Consider the following 17663-nt stretch of genomic DNA (forward strand, 5'->3'; position numbering starts at 1 on the left):
AGGCCGAGCTCGGCACACTGGCACGCCTGCTCTGGAAGGGACTCGGGCTCATCCCAGAGGCCGAGAGTGTGGGCTCGGGGCTGGAAACCAGTCTGCAGGGCCTCCTGAGGCTCTCGTGGCTGAGACACTCAGCCAACTGGGGGTCAGTGCCCTTGGGGCTCGACTACTGGACCCTGGAGACGGTCCTTCAGTGCAAGGGCGTAGGGGCTCCTGTGTGCCCACCGCCCTCCCAGGCGCTCTGCTCTGAACACAGCCTCCTGCCCCCCCAGGTCCCCTGAGCCGGGGGCTGGGCTCTCCTCCAGGGGCCGAGGCAGAGCAGGGCCCTCACTCCAGTCCTGCACCTCCCCAGGCACAGCGCCCAGCCCCGCACAATTGCCCTAGGGGCCCTGGCAATAGCCACAGACCCAGGACCTCAGCAAGCACCGAAGAAGGAGGCCCTGGCCAGGTGTTTCCCGAGGCTGATTCGCTGTTTATGTACCCACTCCCTTTCGAAGCGTTGAGCTGACACTCACCCTCACGCGGCCTCGAGGGCATCCCGCGTGGGTGATAGAGTTCAGACCATCTTCCTCTGGGCGACAAGCAGGCATCTGAGGCCACAGGGTGGATCTGGGGTCTGCAGGTTTGGGCCTGGGCCGGGAGGGAGTGGGGCGTGTGTCGGCGAATGGCAGTTTGGGGTGGTGGTCATCCCCCTGGGTGTTGCCCTGTCTTAAATCACTCCCTCACAGGGCTGAATTACAGGGAGCCCTCTCCAGCCCTGCAGCTGTGGTTTGAAGGGCATGGGGGGAGGCTGCTAGGGCCCCGCGTGCAGTCCAGCCGTGACACCTGCCTGAGAAGGACCTTTCCGGAGTGACCTTTGCTCTGGGGACGCGGCACCCGTTCCCATCCCAGGCAGGCTCTTTCCTGGGGCTCGCTGAGTGGGCTGGGGGACAAGAGGTTAAACCAGTCTGAGCTGGCCTGGCCTCGTGCTGTTTTCTGAGCGGGTATCCAGTCTCCAGAAGCGTCCATATGTCTGACGCACTGCAGAAACCCTCCTCTCACCCACACTCTCCTCAGCTGCTGGCTGCATCCACAGCAGGGCCCGGGCCGCTGGCTCTGGGAGAGGGGCACTCGTCCGTCGGCACATCCCCTGGCCCAGACCCTTCCTCGCTGCCTTCCCAGCTCCTCCTCCTGCGTCCTGGAACCCACCTCCTGTTCTTCATCCCCCTTGGTTCCAAGGACAGGCACCGTCCAGCAGCCATCTCTACAGTGGGACCAAGGCATAGCCCACGGACACCTGCCGGCTCGTCGGGGGTCGCTCAGGACAGAGCGGAGTGGGCCAGGGCACTCCTGTCCTCGGAGGACAAACCCCACACGTGGCAGGGCCTCCCTTCCGTGCTCTGGGCCTTGAGGGCCTGGGGTCAGGCGCCAGCCCCCAGGGACCCGTGCGTGGAGCTTCACTGCTCGTCAGCCAAACGGGAGGATGACCTGTCCCCCAAACACCCAAGACGCCGTGCGAAAGAGGGCAGATGAGGAATGGAAGCACCCAGCTGCCTGGGAAACCTCTGAGTGGGCGTCGGCCAGATCGGAGGCGCAGGCGCAGGATGGGGACACTGGGCCGGAGCCTTTGGCACGTGGGTGGGATCTACCTCCCAAGGGTAGACGGGACGACCGCAGGAATGGGTGCAGGTTGGGGGTCCTCAGATCATGTCCTGGTGTCTCTTTAGAATAATTCCTGCCCCAACACCCGCTCCCTGACACGCGTGCGTCCTCACTGTAATGGAAGCTCTGTTTCTCTCATCCGCCCTGTGCCGCCTCCTTCCCTCAGCCCGGGCTCCGCTGCCTCGAGGGTGTAGTGCCTCGAGCCCCCATGTCCCTGTCCCTGCGCCGAGACCCCAGCCACCCAGGCCTCCCCGCTCCCCTCCAGGCTCGGGTCCCTGTGCCGGGAGCCCTGCACTCCCGCTCACCTAATGAGCCGTGCTGAGCCCCCTTCCGGTCCTTCCTCAGCCTCTGCACTGGCTCCCACCCAGACCCTGGTCCCCGTGTTCGTTCTTTTTTTTTTTTTTAATTTATGGCTGTGTTGGGTCTTCGTTTCTGTGCGAGGGCTTTCTCTAGCTGCGGCAAGCGGGGGCCACTCATTATCATGGCCTCTCTTGTTGCGGAGCACAGGCTCCAGACGCGCAGGCTCAGTAATTGTGGCTCACGGGCCTAGTTGCTCTGCGGCATGTGGGATCTTCCCAGACCAGGGCTCGAACCCGTGTCCCCTGCATTGGCAGGCAGATTCTCAACCACTGCGCCACCGGGGAAGCCCCCCGTGTTCGTTCTTAATGTCCCTCATGCTTGGCAAAGTGCCTGCACGTGGCAGGTGCTTAATAAATGACTGCGAGAGTGACAGCAGCCCGACAAGTGGCTAGGGGCCAGTTTTTGGATTTGCAGAACGCAGGGATTGTGCAGAGCCGGGGCTCTGGGGACTTGGAGATACAGACTGAGGCAGGAGAGCTGTCAGACTAGCCAACTCTGAAGAGGAAAACGCATGGCCTTCAGAGGGGCGAACCCAGGCGGGCTGCCTGGAAGCAGAGGGAGGATGCGGTCGCCAGACCTCCTTCATCAGACTCTCCTGGCGCCCGCCCTGTGCCTCCCCTGGGGTCTGCCCTCCACGGCTCACTCCCCTGAGGCCCCTCCTCGCGTGGTGAGCTTGGCCGGGGCTCCCTCCTTCTGAGGACACTTTGTCTCACTTCCCAGCCTCACTGTGGCTGGAGCCCCCATGCCTTCTGGAGGAGACACCTGGGTTGACCCCTCGGGGTAAGGGCTTCCTCCAGTCCCTGCCATGCTCACTCAGGGCCCCCAGGTGTGGGGACCATGATATGTATGCTGGTCTGTGCACACAGCCTGAGCACGCCTCCATCCCGGTGTGCCCGGAGCGGGTGCACATCCGAGCCTCACTGGGTGGGCGAGCCCGCCCCCTGCCCGCAAGGACAGGTGGGTGATGGCTGGTGGAGGGCAGCCCAGAGGGCCGAGCCCGGGAAGCCATCAGCTCTCCTGCCGGCTGGGGCCTTCTGGGTGGGAATTCTCCCGCTCTTTGTATGTCCGGTGTCACCCGTATCAAACTTGGACATGTCGGTGTGTTTCCTTGTTTTGTGCTCTGGGCTCCTGGAGGCCAGCTGACTCGGCCGCCCGTGTCCTTGTGACCAGTTACTATAACGGGCACCTGGAAAGACGAGGCTGCCCCGGCCTCAGCACGAGGGCCAGTGCTTCCTGGCAGCTTCCCCGGGGACCCCTGCCCCGTACTGAGAAGAGCTGACCCCAGGGAGCTGCGTCTGGGGATGGGAGCGTCTGGAAGCAGAGGTGGGGGGGGGGGGAAGCTCTGAGGAGGGATGATGAGCCTCGTGGTGACCCCGGCTGACCCTGGAGTCCTAGGGCTGAAACGCAGTGGAGGCCGCTCTGATGGGCCAGGCCACGGCGGGCGGCCTGTGCGTCCCTGGGCACTGAGGACCCGGGTGGGGCTCGCCATCTCCACAGGTGTGGGTGGAGGTCAGCACCGTGCCGCGGGTGCAGCGAGAGCTCTGTCACGGTTGTCCAGGCCCAGGGAGGGAGGGGCGAGCCTAACCTGCTCTCAGGGAGGAGCTGGGCTGGGAGGGGAGGGTCTTGGAGGAGGGCCCGCCCTTGGAGAGAAGAGGAGACAAGGGGGATTCTGGAGGTGCGGAGGTCGGGGTGTTGAAGGTCTGTGCCCAGCTGTCCTCATCTCAGCCTCTTGGCAGAAGGTTATTTGTGGAGAACGACAGGGTTCAAGACTGCGTAGGAGGTGATTCGGGGGACTTGCCCGGGGAGGGGCGGGGCGGGGGGCGGCGTTGAGGCGTGCGAGGGGCAGGAACCAAGGGAGGAAGGGTCGTGGTCTGCCGCAGTGTGGACCTGCCAGAGGCCTGGTGCGCGGCATGGCTCCGGGGCACGGAGCGGGTGCAGTGGTGGGTGAGGGCAGCGTGCAGGGAGGAGCCCAGTGGAGGGGCTGCAGGCAGTGATGGGATAGAGCCCAGGGCCACCGATGGGAGGGGCTGGAGGGTGGAGGCAGGGTGTCTCCAAGTGGTGCTCCGGGAATCCTGTCTCCCTCCTGCCGTCAGAGCCAGCCCACATCCACCCCTCCACTAGCTGGATGGATGCATCCTAGTGGCGTCTGCTGAGAGCCTGTGTACTAAGCCTGGAGCCGCGCACTCACCTGGAGGGTTTGTTCTCTGGCTCCTGCTCCCTCCCCTTCTACTGCCCCACACATCAGGGATCAGGATCCTTCCCGCCTCCTAGGGCCCTGCGGCACCTACAGGCACCGGTTTCTGGACTCAGAGATGGGGGAGGATGGATGAGCCCCAGAAAGTGAGGCAGCCTCATCCCAGGGCCAGTGCGCGTCCAGAGGGTTCTGACCTCGGGGAATCAGATCCAGGCCTCTGTCTGTCGGTGGCTCCCACGACCTCGACCTCGGCTAATCGTGTGACTTGCGAGGGCGAACTGCTGAAGGGATGCTATTTACAGACGCTGGGAGATGATGGAGGCAAAAACTGAAACCTGATTTAGCCGAATGGATGTAATGCCCAAAATGGTGCGGTTACTAACGGCAGCTGCTTCCCCTTTGAGAGGCCTTGTCTTCAGTGCGGAAATTAGGGCGGATGTCGTCTAAGCCTCAGCTAATTGCCATGTTGAACTTGGCCCTTCTTGCACCCGTAGCACCGCCGTCTCCTTGTCACTTTATTTACGAAGAGAGCATATTATTCTGAGCCTCCGTCTCTAAATATGGTATCGAAGCTGCCAACTTCCCTGGGAACACGCAGCTCTGAAGTTGTCTCTATTGTTTCAAAGGCCCACAGCCTGGAGCTGCCCCTCATGCATTGGGTTTGCCCCCCCACCAGTAACTGCTGGTTATTTCTTCACCGTTGTCTTGGTTTTTCAGCTCAGGCCCTGGGGCAGGCAGAGCGTTTCCAGGGAGGAGGCTGGGGAGGGTCTGTGGCTTCTAGTGGAAGGTCCACGCCCAAGCTCAGGGGAGAAGCAGATGGACGCGGGAGGCCCGAGCCCCGTCTGGACCTCAGCGCCTCCACAGACCCTACATTCTAGTTGGGATGCGGGTGGACAGACCTGCAGGGGTGTCCCTGGTTGAGGGGGCGCGGCTCCTGGACGAGAAACCCCACGTGTCGTGCCCAGCATGGGCGGTGGGAGAGGGGAGTGGGGTTCTAACTTCCTGCTCCCGCTGGGGGATGCGGGCCCGGGGATTGGAAAGTTGCTGCTCCTGGTCTGACTGGACCTGCAGGCTGCCTGAGCTTCGTTGAGCTGTGTGATGTGTCAGCACCGAGTTTCTCCCTCTGCAAGTATGGACGGTGCCACGTCCAAAAGCACACCAGGAGGACCCCGTGAGGTACCAGGCACAGTCCCGAGTGGTGGTCCAGCGCCACACGCCCAGAGGGTGATGGTTTGCAGCCACTGGCATCTGCGTGTGGCACTTCTCAGGGGACCGAGGCCTCTGAGGAGGTGGGAGACCCTCAGAGCGGCCGAGGGGCCGGCTGGCCGTTCCCCACGCTCTCAGCAGCCCCACGAGCGGGGGCCACGGCTCCGAGCAGAGGGGCTCTCTGGGATGAAGGCCCTCTTCTAGCTACGTTTTCTTCCTTTCCTTTCCTCCCATCATTCTGTACTGCCTACAAACAACCAGCTCTGCCAACTTCTCTGAAGTGGTCCTGGCGCCGACACGGGGATGGTTGTGTGACCGTCAGGCTGTTAGAAGTTAGGGAGGGTGTGCAGCCAGGCGGGCTCTCCAGAGGGAGACACGGAGACGGGACCCTCGTTGGGCAGCCACGCAGACCCCCAGGCCCGTGCCTGACAAGGCAGCGATACCAGTTCACCCGGACACGGTTCAGAACCAGAAACTTGCAGCCATGTGTGGTCATTTCTCTGTGAAGCTCGAGGTGGATTCACGTGGCTGCAGCTGTTCCCACACCTCTCCCGTCCCGTGGCCTCTCTCGTGGCCGGCGGGTGGGCAGGCCTGGCCCCGGAACCTGTCGAAACCTCCGCGTTCTTCCCCGTGGAGGGTTGGTTTGGCGCAGGCTGCTCCATCCCCACCTGTGTGGAAAGAGGCGGGAGCGGCCTCGGCAGGGGCAGCAGGTGGGAAGCGCACGGCAGGTGGACAGGTGGACGGGGCCTCTGCAACGCGGACGGCTGGGCTGGGTGTCCGGGGCTCGTCTCTGGAAGGTGGAGGGCGTCTTCCTCGTGCCCCGGTGTGTCTCCTGACATGCACGCTGCCCTGCCTCTCGGACGCGGGGTGCTCGGGATGTTGCGTCGTGCTTCTCTACGGACTCTGTGTCCTGGGCTGCTTCTGGCTCTGCTCCACTGGCCGACTTTTCGCTTCTGTGAATGTCTATATGGTTGATGTATAGGCTGCATCTTCCTGCTTCTTTGCCTGCCTGGTATCTTTAATTGGATGCCAGTGTTGTGAATTCTGGCTTTTCCAGTGCTGGATGTTTTTGTATTCCTACAAATATTTGCAAGCCTTGTTCTGGGATGTAAGTTATACAGAAACAGTATGATGCTTTTGTGCCTCGGTCTTGCCCTTTGATAGGCAGGACTAGGGCGCCTCTAACATGGGGCTGATTACCCCATCCCCACTTGCGAAGCTGCATTCTCTACTCCATGTCCTGCAGTTGATGAGGTTCTTCACTGCCGAGCTACCTGATGGCCCATGTCTGAAAACTGTTTCATAAATTTGGTTTTAGCATTTCAGGTGAGAGGGTAAAAATGGTCCTTGTTATCCCATCTTGTAAACCTGCAATGGTTTAGAATTTTGAAATAAGGGTGACACGTCATTATGTTATACACTTTAAACTAATACAAGGTTATATGTCAGTTATACCTCAGTAAAACTGGGGGGGGGGGACAAATAAGGATAAAATTGGGATGCAATAGGTACTTTTGACAGAACGGGAAAGCAGTAGGTCAGCCATGGCTCTCCCGTGCCGAGTCTCCCCAGCCCAGGGCCCAGAGTAAACAGTCAGCTTTCATCAGAGACGTGAGGACTGGGTGGAAGCCTTTGGGGCCCTCATCCTCTGTGGAGACAGGTTACAACCAAGTCCAAACACCGTCCTGCGGCCAGTGCTCCAGGTGGGCCAGTGGGGTGGCGTGGGGTGGCGTGGGCTGGCAGCTCCTCCGTTTCTTCCGAGCAGGTGTGACCCCTGCTTCCTCACCCAGATCCTAACTCTCAGGACACCCTGATTCTGCCACATCAGAGGTGACCTGACAAAACCCCAGGAAGGAAACAGGAGAGACGCCGCTCAGGGGTTCCTGCCGCAGAACGTGGGGGAGATGTGATCTTGCCTGAAGCTCCGTTTTGTTTTTCCGTTTGCACGACCTGTTTCTCACGAGCTTCTACGTCAGTGGGCATCTGGGGGCAGGGACATCCCGCCGGACCTGAATATGAGTCCTGCCCGCGTTTCTGTGTCCGGGTGCCGACTGTGCCTTCGTGAAGACTTAATGCACTTCACCCAACAGGCGATGCCCAGTCACCAGAGGGCAGGCTCAGCAAGGGAGGTGACGGAGGGGAGGAGCGGTGGGGCTCCCGGGGAGCAGGACTTCAGTGCCCTTTGGGTGGCCCCGCCGGGATCCGGGTCTGCACCCCAAAGCATGATCTGGGCGCTGGGGTGTGGTCACTGGGATTTTCCTCCATGGAGATAGGTATGTGCGTAGGGACCAGCTCTCCCTGATGACTCCCTCCTTTAGTGTTTTTTGAACAATTTGTGAAGTTGACATCTTGTAATGTACTACACACAAAGTGACATGTAATGTCTCAGTTTTCCTGTCATCGTCTCTGTCTTCATAACTACATAAGCAGCCACTTTGAGGCCAGACTAGTAACAATTCTTTTCCCTTCTGGGTCCTGGCATAGTGGTTGCACATAGTAGGCAGTTAGTGCGTTTGTGTAGTGTTGTTGAGTTTTGGGCCAGTGTTTCACAGAAGTGGTCAAAGTATAAGGGCTAAGCCGTCAGCCATTTCTGAGGTCTTAGCTGGGACACCTTCAGCCTGTCTTCTTGGAAGCACATGGTGGGACTTAGCAAGGCCTTGTGAAACCGGCCCCTGCAGCTTCCCCGGGAGCTTCTGTGTGGTAGCCCTGCCCACAGCCTGGAGGTCCAGCTGCAGGTGGGCCCAGAAGAAAGCAGAGATGACTTCCATCTTCAGTAGACAAGCAGGGATGACAGCGTCTCAACCTGCGGCTGAAGTGCCGGCGATGTTGGAAGGAGCCAGGCCTGGCTGCCCGCTGAGCCCAAGCCTCTCCTGGGGCCTCGGTTCGCCCAGCCGGCGGAACGGCAGCCAGCTGTGCTGTGTCTGACCGTTTCTGCCCAGGCTCCAGCTGCTTTCTTTCCTTCCCATCACGTGTCGCTCACATGGGCAATAGTAACCCTGAAAACCAAGTACGTGCAGGATGGGATTTTTTTCAGCCAACTTGAGCTCCCTCCACTGGACGCTTTTTGACTCAGAATCTCTCTGTCCTCACCCGCCGTCCACTCATCCTCATCCTGCTCAGGGACACAGGTTCCTCAGGCCTCCCTGTCCCCGCAGGCTGCCTGGCCCTCCCCACCCACCTGCCCTCCCCTCGGCCGTGGCTTCGACAGGTGCCTTCGCTCAGCTTCCCTCCTGGGTATCCACATCCCTACCTTCCCTACCGAGTCATCCAGGCCAGCGACTCAGAAACTTCAGTGAGCGTCAGAGTCCCCTGGAAAGCTCCGGGCCCAGCCCCGAGTCTGACGCGGTGGGTCTGGGCGGACCCGTGTCTAAGAAATAAGTTGGGGAAGAGGCTTGTTTTGCAGATTCCACTTGGCCCCAAGGGTGGGCCTTGGCCATCGATATGGGGGCCGCCCACCCAGGCGGAAACCTGCTTACGAGGCCACCTGCCCCTTGGGTGGGCCTCCTTGGTGAAGGTGAAAGCACACTTAGCCGTGGAGAGATTTGGCTCTGGGTGTTTATAAGGTGACAGCAGAGTATGCCTTGGCTGAGGTTCAAGCCTGTGTTCAGTGCGGAAGGCACAGCGAGTCTGATTGCGCAGCTGGAAAGGGTCATGGGGCCTCCGGGTGCCTTCCCTCCAGAGCAGAGAGCATTTGTGGGGAGATGGCCCTGCAGTGCCAGCCACCGCTTCCCCAGTGGTTCTAAGACTTGACCACGAATTACTTCCCAGATTAACCGTCTGGGCCTCCGTCGTGGTGTCTCTCCCGTTACCTTTGATTGGCACTTCTGTTTGGAAGGAGGCTGTGAGTCGCTGGTGACCTGGACCCTTCGGGGACCAGCGTGTACTCGGGGCGCCACCTTCTGCAGCCGCCTCGACTTCGCCAGTTACTGCAAAGGGAGAAAGCGCAGCTAGCTCTGGCCTCACCTTCTGCCCAGCCTCCTCAGAGAAACTCAGAGCTGTCCTCTGTTGCTTTTATTTCTTCCAAATCCTCAAAGCGAGAGCAGTTAGGAGTTACGGTGTGAAGCCGATGAGGACTCCGTGGTCTCCCTGGGCGGCCGTTCCTGTGCCTCTGTGTCTGTTGGCGCGTCTGAGCCCTGGGCTGAAAGAGCAGGTTTCCAGCCTGTCTGAGCTGTGCCTCGCAGGCCCGCAGGGGCCACCGGCCACCCCTCTGCTCGCTCAGCCCTTCAGTCACTCTTTTATTGAGCACCCGCCGTGTGCCAGGCCCTGGGGAGAATCGTCTTGAAACCCACGTTCTCGTTGGACGAGAGAAGGATGAAGAGAAGATGAAGCCTAGAGGGCAGTGTATCCTCTGTGCAGACAGAGCTTGAGAGGGGCCGGGAGGCTGGGGAAGGGACTGTAACGGGCTCTCCTGCTCAGAGGGCCCCTCAGAGAAGCCCCCTGGGGGCAGGAGGGGAGGGGGGAGGAGCAGCGGGCCGAGGGGGGGTGGGGGCGGGGGCCACGGGAGGCCGGCCTGACCTTTGAGTTCGCTGCACGCACCGCAAGTGGGTGAGTCCACATCTCCGCCCTGCTCAGGGCCACGGCCTTTGGGCCTCTGTCCACTGACCACCCCCAAGCCGTGTCCTTCATTTCTAGCCCTGCCTTTACCTGGGGGTTGATAGCGTAAAACGAATGTAGAGAGAACCTTCTAGGCGAAAAGTTTTCAGCTGTGCTGGGTCTTGGGCCCCTGAGAGCAGCCCTGTCATCTGTCACCATCTCCCAGCCTACCCTCCAGCGGTCTCACCTCCCCGGGGTCCGTTGTCACACGTGGACCAGACCGTCTTCATGAAGGTGACTCGGGCCTCACTCCTGCCTACAGCCCCCGGGGGGCCCGTGGCTCTCAGAGTAAATCCGGGCTCCTCCCTGCAGCCCACAGGCCGCGCCTGGGCACAGAGGCGGCTGGAGGCCCAGCCCGCGCTCCTCCCGGCCTCGGCTCCCGGTCTGTGCCACGGGGTGATGGCCTCCCCCTCCTTGGGCCTGGGTGCCGGGCGTGGAGCGGTGCTGGTGCTGTGAGGGCCGCGTGGCGACCTCGTTTCCCGTGACGGCGTGTCCAGCCCCACGTTGCGGGCAGTAGGAGCCCTCGAGTCTCCTCGCAAAATTGTATTCTACTGCGAGGGTGTTGTCTTTGAGGCTGTTGTATGGATAAGGAAGAAAATCTTTGATCCTTTAAAAAGCCATTTGGAACAGTTTCTCGTTTCATTCCGAGTGAAGGAACACTGTCATTTGGAGAATGAGGATCTGTGAACTGTGCAGGGCGGGGCCTCCGCGGGAATAATCGGGCTTCAAGTCCTGCTGGAGGCCAAGGCCAAGGTGGCGGCGTGCGTGTGGGCCAGGCCAGAGCAGCCAGCCTGGGCTCTCAGGGGGCTGCACCGGTCACCTGCAGTCACCGGGCGGGGGTGCAGATTCAGATCGGAAGGCTGGGCCGTGACGCCCAGCTCCCCACGCGGGAACTGATGGCTGAGGCTCGGCTCAGGACCGGCTACAGAGAAATGATCCCCAGGGGTTAATTCACACTTCTGTAAACCTTTGTATTTAAAGGGGGGCGAACGTGTGTTTGAAACCTGCTCTTGTTAGGACTTCTTATTGCTAAATTTGCAACACTGTTCCTATGTTAATATGTTCTTAAATATGTAAGTTTTGGGGAGAGTTTATTGAGTTGTCCTTGAGCTTTTAGTTACAGAGGTCTTCTTCTTCTTGTGGGATCTTAGTTCCCCAAGCAGGGATCAAACCCGGGCCCTGCAGTGGAAGCGCAGAGTCCTAACCACTGGACCGCCAGGGAAGTCCCCAGAGAAGTCTTCCTACCCTGTTCTCAGATCCAGCTGAGAGAAAGATGAAAGTCTAAGAGATGGAAATTTAAGTGCTAACTTTATTACCAACAAATCTCAGTGGAGGAACATGGGTCAGATCCAGAGGCAGTGGAGCTCGCTAGCGCCTCGCCCTCAAGCATAGACCTGGGCCTCCCGCCCGAGGGCTTGGCCCCCTGGTCTAGAACTGCCGCCCTGCGCCAGCTGGGAGCAGGGAGGGGAGCCCCCAGGCCTGAGCTCCACCTGCTTAAGAAGACGGACCCACAGTGGCGTCCTCCCCCACCCCAGAGCATTCACAGGCGAGCATTCACGGGGGTGGGGGGAACGGGGCGGCCGGCCTGCCCGGGCCACCTCTCTCAGCCTTCCTCCCGCCTTGGCTGGTAGGTTCTTGTCCGCCTCTGAGCTCTCACACACCCCTGTGGCGCCCGTGGGAGTGTGGTGCTGGGGGTGAGCCCTCTGAGGCCTGTGCTCCCCGTAGAGACCCCCAGCCGGGCTCCTAACCAAGCCACCCACGGGGAGGAAACCTTTGCCGGATCCGCCGTGAAACCTCGGCTCCCAAAGCCACTGCATCTGAACTGGGGAGCAGCAAGGTCTCTTACGGCACCTCAGGCTTTGTACGAAGTGGAAAAAACATGGTACTGCCGCGGCCCGGGAAGTCTCACCCATACATCGGACGCCGTCCCAGCCTAATCTGCTCGTTTTGTTTTTAATGACTTCCGGATACACCTGGCTATTGTTCAAAACAGGGAAATTCAGAAAAGTGTGAAGAGGAAAATCGGAGTCACCCATAATCCTACCAGTAAATGTGAATAAAATACACGTGTAGGAGAAGAATGAACAGAAACGTTGTGAGCGTGCTGTTGTTCCCTTTATTCTTTTCTACGCGTAAATTTACGTACATTGTGAACAAATTTGGGACGGTGCTGCATCAGTATTTCTGTTGCTTTCTTCATTAAATTGTGAGAATTTTCCAACGACATTGTTGGAAAATTGACAGAAGTCAGGGGGTCCTCCCGCTGGAGTCCTCCATGCCTTCCACCCACACAGAGGAGAGCCGGGCCCCGGCCTCACTGACCCCCGGCCCCCATTCCCAACCACGTGTCTCTCCGGCCCCTCTGCCTGCTGTTCCTCCTTGGACACCCAGGGCTCCCGCCTCCTGTCTCCTCCCCGGGTGTCAGCAGGCCCCTCCTTCCTCAGTAAGGACTTCCGTGGCCTCCTGAAGGCAAAAGGGCCCTGTGGGACTGGTCACCTTGGTCAGAAGTGCCCTGCAAGCGCCCAGGCAGCCCCCAGCCACGCGTCCCTGGGGACCTCGCCCCGCTCGGTTCCCTAGAATGTGCACAGGAAGTGGTGCCCTGTGCCCCCCTCTTTTGCTGGAAAACAGCCTTTGTCTCCTTTAAGTTCACCTTCAGGGGGAATTACCACAGGTCCTTCAGGAACCTTGGAACCTCCAATCCGGGGCCCTCGGCTTTCAGACACACCCTGCAGAGGGGCTCAGGGCGAAGAGGGCGGCCGCGTTCCCGCAGGCGGGGTGAGCCCAGGAGGAGGGGGCGCCTCGGAGCAGGGCCGCGTTGGCAGGACAGCTGGGCTGCGGGCTGGCGGACGGCGGTCCACCCCCTCATGGGGAGCACCTGGCGGCTGGCAGAGGTGGGCTTTGTCCAGCCCGGGGTGATGGGGGCTGAAGTGAATGCCATTTGCCCCTCCCTGCTTCCATTTTTAGACATCATCTCTCCCCAGATCCTTGCCTCTAATCAGCCTTTTCCTGCAATACGAGGCAGTTGTGTGCGGCTCCGGTGTGGACCCGCGTTGGCCTTAGTGGATGGATGTTTCTCGTTTAACCTCAGGTACCAGAGAGCGGCCTCAGTTCACCTGTTCACTTCGGCAGCAGAACTGCAGGCTCGTTCGTCACCTCAGGCACCTGGGGACAGAGCAGGCTCGAGTGGGAACGCGGGGGGCGGCGGGGGCTTGGCGGGGAGGCAGCCAGGGGCGGTCGTCCTGTGATTCCGCCACACCCTCAGGGCCCCCGGCCTCGCTGCCCACTGTGTGAAATGTTAACTCGAAGGATGGGAACCTCCTCCCACGTGGGGGCCTGTCCCACAGCAGGTGTAGGACACACCCTGCAGTGGGTGGGGACAGCCTGGCACCTGGTGTTACAGACGTCTGGCGTTCGGCGTCCCGCTAAACACAGGCTGGGGCTGCTAGCAGGCCCGCGAGGTCACCGGCACATGCTTGTAACAAAAGGAAGGGAACAGAACCTCCCCGCCCGAACCTCGGTAACTGTAGCTGGCCTCCCAGTGTGAGAATTCGCGTGACCTAATTTTCGTGCCAAAAAAAGGTCTGATTTTTAAAGACATTTGAATCTCCAAAATGAACCCAACCCCTCCAACTGCCAAAGGCACAGGTATACCTCACTGGACCCTGAAGATGCTGCAGGGCTGGACAAGCACCCCCATGCCGTGCGTGAGGGGAGCCGTGGTGTGTCCGGTGAGATGGAGAAGAGAGGCGTGAGCGGTGGTCCTGCCGCCTGGGACCTGCTCACTTGGCGTAAGGGTCACACGAGCCTTTGGGGGGGACAGCGGCTCTCGGTCCGACGTGCTTGGCCGCTGGTCATCAGCAGGCCACCTGCGCTCAACCAGCCCGGCCAGCTGTTGAGAGGCTTGGTGCCCGGGGCTCCAGCTGTGCCCCAGATACAGCCTTTGGGAGGGGGGAGGGGAGCTGGGGCTCCATTCTCACCACCCCACAGACGGTTTAGTTGGTGAAAAGCAGAGTGTTTTACACCCAAGAAGCACTGATCAAAATGCCCATCAGCTGCCTGCCTGCCCCTGTCAGCGAAGGGGTGCTCCTGCAGTGTCTCCTCACAGAAGCTTCGGGCAGGTGAAGACCGTTCCTCGCCAGCTGCCGAGTTTGTGAAGCTCTGAGGAATAACAGCCGCCTGCCAGCGTGACGACCTGTGCTGTCCTCAGCCCCCGGGTGGGAGGAGTTGATTAAAGGAAGCGCCAGCAGAGCCGCCGTCCAGGGTCACGTGGATGGTTCACGGGGCGGGGGCTTCCACTCTGAAGCCGGCTCTCCTGAGAGCGGCAGGGTCTCTGGGGGCTGTGGAAATGCAGAGATATGGGCACCATCCCAGGCCTGTTGAGCCGGAATCTGCGTCTTGAAAGGCTCCCGGGTGGCAGCGCCCACTGAAGTGCAGCTGGATCTGACCAGACGGGCGGCGGGGCTCAGAGACACGTGCTGTCCCTACGTCTGAGCCCTGTCCTCCAGCCTCTGAGTCCTGGAAGGGAGGACACACATCGCTCCCCAGGGCGCGGTCACGGCCCGCTGCTCCTGTGCGGACGTGTGGGGACTACAGTCCTCCCCCTGGGTCAGGGCGAAGGGGTCGGTGTGCTCGCCTGTTCCCTGTTGTTTTCCTTGAAAACCGCTGGGCGCGTCCCACCGATTGCTCTTATCCTTGACGTCTTCCCCTGGGCCTGGCTTTCCAGTCTTACTCCTGTTTTAAAGGTTCCGTTCAGTCTAGAGCCCTCTGGACAGAACCAGTGGTCTGGTGACCTGCCTGCGCAGGTCTGGACGTGCGCACACTGCCAGCCCGTGCCTGGATTTCCTGATCCTGAAATTGCGGTGTCTGATACTGACTCAGCAGGGTCCCCGGAGACTGAGTGAGGGACTCCAGGCCTGCTGCTCTGGGGACGAATGGGATTATTTGAACCCAGGGGCGTCATCGGTGCCCTTATTTCTGTACAGAAGCCTGCCACATGGAAGCAGGCCTAGACCGGGTTCTGGTGCCCATAGCAAAGGCGTCGTGCCTGGCGCTTCCTGCTTCTGCTCTTCTGTTGGCCCTGCAGGCGGGCGCAGAACACGGGGTGAAGGAGGCCGGCCCGCGGGGGTCACAGGGCCCCCAAAGGCTGCGAGGGAGGGGCTTGGGCACCGGCTTGCTCTCCGAGCAGCACTGCTGACAGGGCAAATGAATAAAGCCTTAAAGCAGAGCGAGACAGCTGAGCCTGATTGGAGGCAGCGTTTCAGGGCTAATCCTGGACTTAGATCACACGGTTTGGGGCCTGGGGTGAGTTTTACAAACCCCCGCGAAGGACAGGAGTTTGTAGTGGAAATGCTGACAGCCTGTGCCTGAGCCGTCTGAAGACGGCTGCACACCCAGCACCTGTGATCGGCTTGGCCTGTGGACACAGGGCATCCCTCCCTCTCGCTGCGCAAATCCAGCGGTGCTGCTTTTGTTTGGTTTTAACTCATTGAGATGCTGCCAGCCGCAAACCCCGGTCCGTATGTGAGGGAGGACCTGCAGGGCCGAGGGGCCCTTCCTGGCCTGGCCCACGGCTCCAGGCTCACAGGAGGACGTGGCACGGCGCCTGCACCAGGCGCCCTGCAGATCCACAGCCGGCACCATGTGGCCTTCACCTGCCTGCAGGGACCTCGTGCCCTTGAAGGTTCCCTTGGCACACACACTTCCTCTCCTGCTCCTGTCAGGATCCAGTGTGTCCTTCCAGCACCGCCCCCGCCCCACAAAGGCTTCAAACCCTTCCTCACATTGGCACCTGGGACGGTGACCCAGCGCCAGCACTGAGCTCGCACCCTGGTCTCTGGTCTTGCTTCCCTTGGACCCCACTGTCCCCACCTGGTCTACAGGTGTGTCTTGTTCCAGGAGGGCCCTTGTTCTGCCCCCTCCCCGGACCTTGCGGGCAGGGCTCTGCCGGCAGCCTGAGGCCTCTCCACCGTGAGTCCGGTCAGCCTAGGGTGGCCGCGTGCCGGGGAAGCTGCGTCCTGCTGGTGCACGAGGTGGGGAGCACATGGGGGCCGCTCCCACCCTGGGCACCCCCTCTGGGTGTTTCCCAGGCAGCCCCGCTCGGCCAAAGTGGGGAGAAGGGAGCAGCCCCTGGAAAGCACAGCTTTCCAGTAGAATGTCCAGATGCCGCCCTGGCCTTCGCTGTGTTTTCTCTGCACCGTTCATACTGGACGTGCTGCTGGAAGGGCCTGGCAGCTTGAACGCGCTGGTGGCTTTGAGGCGCGAGCGGAAGGCCGGACGTGGGGTGCAGCTGCTGTCCACTGACGCCTGCCTCTCCCCTCTCTCCTTAGCTCAATGCCGCCGCCAAGCAGCTGATGGAGATGGACAGGCTGGGCCCGGCCTCAGCGTCCGGCTGCCTCGCCGTCGTGCCCTCTGACCCCGGCGCGGGGGCCAGCGCGGCCCCTGGTCCCACTTCGGGCAGCACGGGGGCGGTCAGCGCCTTCCAGCGGCGTGTGGACAGTAAGAAGAATGCCAAGAAGCGGCACTCCTTCACAGCGCTCAGCGTGACGCACAAGTCCACACAGGCCGCCAGCCACAGGCGCTCCATGGAGATCAGCGCGCCCGTGCTGATCAGCTCCAGCGACCCCCGGGCCGCGGCCAGGATCGGGGACCTGGCGCACCTATCCCGCAGCGCTCCCACCCAGGTAACGTCGCTGGGGCGGGGCTCCCTCCTCAGCTCCGCTTGCTCCCCGTCCCCTGGTCCCCGGGTGGGTGTGAGGGAGGCCAGGCAACAGTGCCTTTTGGGGTCCCCGCCTCAGGGCCCCCGAAGCCCTGGTGGGAGGTGTGTCTTGGTCTCAACCAGCATTCAGACAGCCCAGGGGGATGTGAGGTGCTTCTCAAGTGCCCGTGACTCAGCCTCTCAAGGTCCCGTCCCAGCCCGCCTCAGCCCTCTGACTCGGGAGAAAGTCTGGGTTAGCGCTGCTGTGTCTTCAGCATCTCGTGACACTGGCTGACGTGCTCCCTGTGGACAGAACCAGAAGTGACCACGCGTGTACAGAGCCCTCCTCTGTGGGACGGGGCACTGGTTCCGTCCACCAGGGAAGCAAAGGGGGCACCTTGCTCTCAGCCAACCAGACCAGGCAGCCCTGGAGCCAGGCTGTTGCTGAGTCCACGCTGGTCCTGCTTGCCGCACGACAGGCCAGTCAATCGAGAGACGAAGTGTCGGAGCCAGGAATGAGATGACCGGGCCCTGGGACCCATTTTCCCGCAGTTGCACTTGAAGTGAAAGTTGTGACCCGGCTCAGGACTTTAGTGAGCGTCGTCAGAAAGGGTGAGAGGTCAAGGGAAGCAGTTTGCAACCTGTCTGTGGACCCGTTTAATTCAACTGTCGGGAGACAGGAGGGGTGGTGCTGAGCGCCTGTGAGTTGAGGGCCAGCCACCAGGCCGGCGAATGGCAGGTGCCAGCGTAGGTCCGTGCTCGTGGGTGGGACCCAGAGGCCAACCCCGCCCCCTCTGCCCCCACCTCCGGCGCCACCTTCTGGGTCTGCATCCTCAGACACTCCAGCTGCCTGCCTCTGGCTGCCCCTCGGGCCCTGCGGTAACGCTGACCTTCACCTGGGTGCTCCTGGAGGTGCCCGTTGCCTCACAGGAGCTCTGAGCTCTTAGCGTGGCCTGAGAAGCCCTTCAGACTTAGGCC

At 61.1% G+C, this 17663-nt stretch overlaps 1 protein-coding gene across 4 annotated transcripts in view; it reads left to right on the forward strand.

The window, feature by feature from the left end:
* The window catches only part of SH3RF3 (SH3 domain containing ring finger 3), a 215298-nt gene that overhangs the window by 117857 nt on the left and 79778 nt on the right, over positions 1-17663 (forward strand). For 3 of the 4 annotated variants that reach the window (XM_068564637.1, XM_068564640.1, XM_068564639.1), the window contains one exon: positions 16318-16671. The exons of the other annotated variant lie outside the window; for it this stretch is intronic. In XM_068564637.1, coding sequence (XP_068420738.1) covers positions 16318-16671 — 354 coding nt within the window. The remainder of the gene's footprint in view (positions 1-16317; positions 16672-17663) is intronic. 4 annotated transcript variants of the gene reach the window in all.

The sequence above is a fragment of the Eschrichtius robustus genome, chromosome 15 (genome assembly GCF_028021215.1).
Source record: "Eschrichtius robustus isolate mEscRob2 chromosome 15, mEscRob2.pri, whole genome shotgun sequence".
Classification (NCBI taxonomy): Eukaryota; Metazoa; Chordata; class Mammalia; order Artiodactyla; family Eschrichtiidae; genus Eschrichtius; species Eschrichtius robustus.